Source organism: Gadus morhua, chromosome 12, assembly GCF_902167405.1.
Source record: "Gadus morhua chromosome 12, gadMor3.0, whole genome shotgun sequence".
Taxonomy (NCBI): domain Eukaryota; kingdom Metazoa; phylum Chordata; class Actinopteri; order Gadiformes; family Gadidae; genus Gadus; species Gadus morhua.
The window spans coordinates 24,406,492-24,411,133 of NC_044059.1; the positions used below are offsets into that span (position 1 = coordinate 24,406,492).

Sequence of the window (4,642 nt, forward strand, 5' to 3'; positions counted from 1 at the left end):
ATCCCACCACTACATCAAATCGGAGAGGAAACGCATTATAAAAGGAGACAAGAATGAGGAGGAGGGGGGGGGTTTGTGTGTGTGTGTGTGTGTGTGTCCGCAACCTGTGGCCTTCATTGGAGTCCAGGCCTGCCCTGGGGCCTGGGGTGGGGGGTTGGGGAGATGTGCAGCTCCATGTTTTTTGAGCCTGTGCTCCATGCAAGCTTTTGGTGCTACACCTTTTTGATTTTTTTTGCTGCTCCAGATACCTGCCAACGACTTTGTTGACGCTGCATTAGGCTAAAACAACAGGAAACCGATAAGAGCGGAAAAAATGGTCTAAACCCGGTTGGTCCGAAAGTCACTCCCTTTGGCCGTTATCAGTGCAGTGTTGTGTTTAAAATGCACTTAAGTATTTTGGTATCGGCACTTATTGTTTCCGAGTGGGACAACTGTCTAACAAGGCTGTTGTCATCGTCACCAGTCAACCCCAAGATCGGTTAACCTCCGTTTGAGATCTTTGCTAAATAAAATATTCGTATTAGCGCCGCGGTGACACTGGCCAACCGCTTTTGCGAGTTCAACACAACCTCACACAGCACACAATCACACTAACCCAAAACCATTTATCAATTTTATGTCCATGATTTGATGGCAATCCAGTCAGCTTGAGATCCATCTTGCGTGGTGCAGATGCCGCACGGTAGCCTCCAGCTTCTTATCTAGGAGACCTCCATCTATAAGGCTGTCACATATATTCCCCATCCACGGGGGCCTGCCACGGCGGCAGCAGCTGCTGTTAAGGAGCCGGATTTGAAGAGGGAATTGCGGGGGTAAGGAGGGTCAGTATAGGGGGATTGGGAGGTGGGGGACGCATTAGGTAAAGCCTGAACCAACCGACTGCTTATGCTTTAAGGTTGAACAAGCTGCCGGTGCCTTGGCTCTGGCAACACGTCGCGCTAAACCCGTAATCCCCGTTTTTAATCCCGTGTGTTGGGTCTTAATACTCCAATCAGGCTGCATAAGGGCACTCAATTGGATTAAGAACGGGAGAAAAAAATAAAACTCCTAGGAGATAGGCCGGCCGGAGTTGAGGGGCAGAGTTTCGCTCACCTTGGCCAGGGAAAGGTGACTGAACATTAGCCAGTTCCTGCACTGGAAAGCGACATGACCGCTCTAGCCGGGGCTGCACTGTAGAAACCCTTTGCCCAGAAGTGGGATTGCACGCATGCAATGGAGAATGGGAAACCAATATAGCTCAAATGATGTAGATTCACCAGAAGACTAATGGAAATGCAGCGTACTGCCATTAATCACAAGGGGGACAAGGTGACTGGTGGCACCGGGCCCACAAGGGACCAGCCAAATGAAGATGCCGGAAACATTTATCCAGTGTATTGAGGTGCTGTGATTTAACATTCCCTGGGTATGTACTGGATAGGCAAATTTACTAGCAGTCATCATAAATCCTTATTCAACGGTTACATACAGGGCTACCTGCATGTGGGATATAACTCAGCACTTAACTGAAATTCACAAGCAGAAAAAAACATTTGCCGCGGGGGTGGGTCACCAATTAGGATGCACATTTGAACCCTTTGAGGACGAACAAAAAATCTCCTCATGAACTGGTTTTGATCCTAGCAGGGGGAATCAACACGCAAACACTCATTATATTGATACCATCGGGGCACCTTCCTATTCTCATAAATCAAAGCATGAACGCTCAAGATACAACCCTTCCTGATCCCTCCCACCTTCCTGATCACCTCCCGCCCAATATCCTGCATGAAAACGTGCCGTATCACAAAAATAAAATACTAACTACACAAAATTGCTGAGGCTAGTGAGCGGTGCTCCCCAATGTTCGTCCTACCCTCTTCTACACGCCCCAAGCCGTCCCACCATCCTATTCACTAGGATTAATCACATCCAATAAAGAGTACACGGGGAGGGTTGCCGTGAATATGGAATCATGTCCAACGTGGTTGGGCCATGCTTGGGGCTAATAAAGCACAACCATTTGAATTAATATTTCTAAAATGAACTGTTCTTCTATAGTACCATTATCGGATACACCTTTTCAAGCTCTCAATGGCTCAATGGTTAGCGTTTAGTCGGTTTACTATTTCACTCCCACTGCCATTTCAGTTCTGTATTAGGGATTACATAACCTCTCACCACACAAGGGTATTTTGCGAGCAAATGACATTCGAACACTAGAGATACTTCTACAAAGACAACATTTCAAGTCATTTCCATTGCCCTGATACAAGACAAATTTGATGGTTGCTAACCAATTTTTTGGTTAGCAACCATACCATCCTGTTTTTCAGGACTCCAGCATCGACCGTTTATAAATAATGCCTTCCACTAGGTTTCGTAATCAGCAGAGGTGCTAAACTCTTCACATTCTGTTTGGTAGTGCGAGGACACACGTTGGCTGCCTCTCTGCAGCGCAGTGAGTCTGCTTGGTACGCTGACTGACAGCCAAAGGGCAAAGCATTCATGTCACATTAGACATTCAGGCTCTAGCCTCGGCAAACAACTCTTGCCCCATCCAGTGACAAAGGAACAAGTCAAGTCGTTGCTAGGGAGAAGGTATAAGAGACAGACCCTGGCAACGCCACATTCATCTTTATTGTGTTCACCTGCCAGTGCACATGCCTGCTTAGCCTTCAATATGGTGTAGGGGTACAATCGGTATGTAGTAGGAAACGCTGTACGTTGGTTGGTTGATGGAATAAAGTCGTATTGCTGCCAGTCTGAAGCAATTTGTGGCTTTTAAATGTTTCCACCACGACCTCTGTTAAACGTATTCTGACAAGTAACACCATTATGTCAGTCACCGGACTTAAATGTTGACCAATTGGCTGAAGGGTCCTGCTCCACATCAACACATGCAAATAACTCAGTTTCTGTTACCATGGAAACTTGAGATTCTGGAACAAGAATGTGCTCAATTAATGTTAAAAAAAAACACAAAAAACGGTTCAAATAATACAATAAGATTGCAGCATCTGGCAATCACGAATGACAGAGCAGCATTAACAAGAACTGGTAATTACATTTTACAAACAAACAAAAGGACGTGTCATTTGGTGAAAACGTTTAATTAACACTAAATTTTGTTGTACTCGTACCTATTCAACTTTTCCACATATAGGGTTTTACGAGTGCAGATCAAATTTAGACGTACAGATTTACCACCATGTCTCAACGTCCCATTATCAAGTACCATCCGCAGAAATTACCAGAACCAAATACCTGACACTATCGAGTATGCCTCTTTTGTTCCATAAAAATCGCGAATACCAGACAAATACCACAACGGGTCATATCACAATTTGAAAAAATAGCACAAAATAACTTCCACGCACAAGTCTGTACAACCTGAATACATTACTTTTAGCTTACAGCAAGTGTTCAAAAATAGGAACAAATATAAAAACAATGAATCGCACTTACTGAATGTCTGGATTGTGGAAACATCATGTCAATCCCTTGTTTGTTTTCCGTTCCTTGATATGATGAATGTTTAAAGATATTTAAAAAAGCTGGCTCTGCTATTGCTTTTGCCTTGCCTTGTTGGTCCTTTGTCCACAGCTAGCTGATGCAAGCTAGCCCGAGCAGAGACACACACGGGTTGACCAGCGATAGCAGGAAGGCAAGCTAACGGTGGCTAGCGGTTCGTCCCCTGAAAACACGGCGGTACACTTCGCAGACGACGGAACGAGAATGCAGCACGCTTTGCGGGTCTGGAGGACGACTCTTCTAAACCGTTCGCTATGCGCGGTGCTGCGTGTATCCCAACGATCTGTTCGCCGCAAAAATGAGCGAGAACACCACAGCCCACGGTGTCACAACGAAGCTAGCTATGCTAAATGTTCAAAAGCTGCCACGGCAAATGATTCATCACCGTTGTACGCTTTCTGCCCCCGGAACGTACTTGTGGTACGCTGTGTTATTATTGTGTACCGATGCACGGTATACACAGTGCTTGGTAAGCTTTTGCCCGCTATATCGTTGCTCTAGTCTACTTGACAGCGTATTTCACTCCACTTGCCACCAGTCGTAACAATCTCAATCAAAAACAGGCTGCAGACCGTCAGAGAGAAAAAGTCTGATTTTCAAAAATAACAAAATGTCTCCGGTTGCGCTGAAGTTGAATCCCGATTGCTCACAGAAGACAATACTGACTCGGTGGAATTAAAGACAAAGTATAGGGCGCAACTAAATGTTAACGTTTCGAGCGCAAATTTACTTGAAATGAAATAATTCCAGCGGTTGTCAAACTGATCAGTTCTCCTCTGCGGAGTTTCAGTGAAACAGTCTCGATTTGTCAATAGTGTTAAACCGAGAAGTCATTCCTGGGGCTAGGCGCGACGCTCCAAAACGCCCCACAAAGACTTACAACATGAGATCTGAGGACGGTACATTCTACTCTCTGCTTTTCTATCTTAGATCATATCTGGGCAAATAGTGCCTCTGGTGGTGCAGTTGCTAAACAAGCAGCAGTTTTGTCATCGAGTCATAATTCATCGCATACTACTAACTTAATTAACTCCAAATTTCTTTCGTTAACATTGCAGCCATTTATCTAAGTAGCTTTCTTGAAAGAAAATTATATTGTTGAAAGAACCCAATAATTTAAAGACACAAA

At 44.8% G+C, this 4,642-nt stretch overlaps 1 protein-coding gene across 3 annotated transcripts in view; it reads right to left on the minus strand.

Moving 5' to 3' along the window:
- tle5 (TLE family member 5, transcriptional modulator) overlaps nucleotides 1–4,418 on the minus strand; it is a 31,244-nt gene extending 26,826 nt beyond the window's left edge. Inside the window, exon 1 of one of the 3 annotated variants that reach the window (XM_030373397.1) lies at nucleotides 3,448–4,418. In XM_030373397.1, coding sequence (XP_030229257.1) covers nucleotides 3,448–3,474 — 27 coding nt within the window. In that variant the 5' untranslated portion in view covers nucleotides 3,475–4,418. The remainder of the gene's footprint in view (nucleotides 1–3,447) is intronic. The other 2 variants (XM_030373395.1, XM_030373396.1) reach the window with 2 other exon arrangements.
- Between the last annotated feature and the right edge of the window lie 224 nt (nucleotides 4,419–4,642).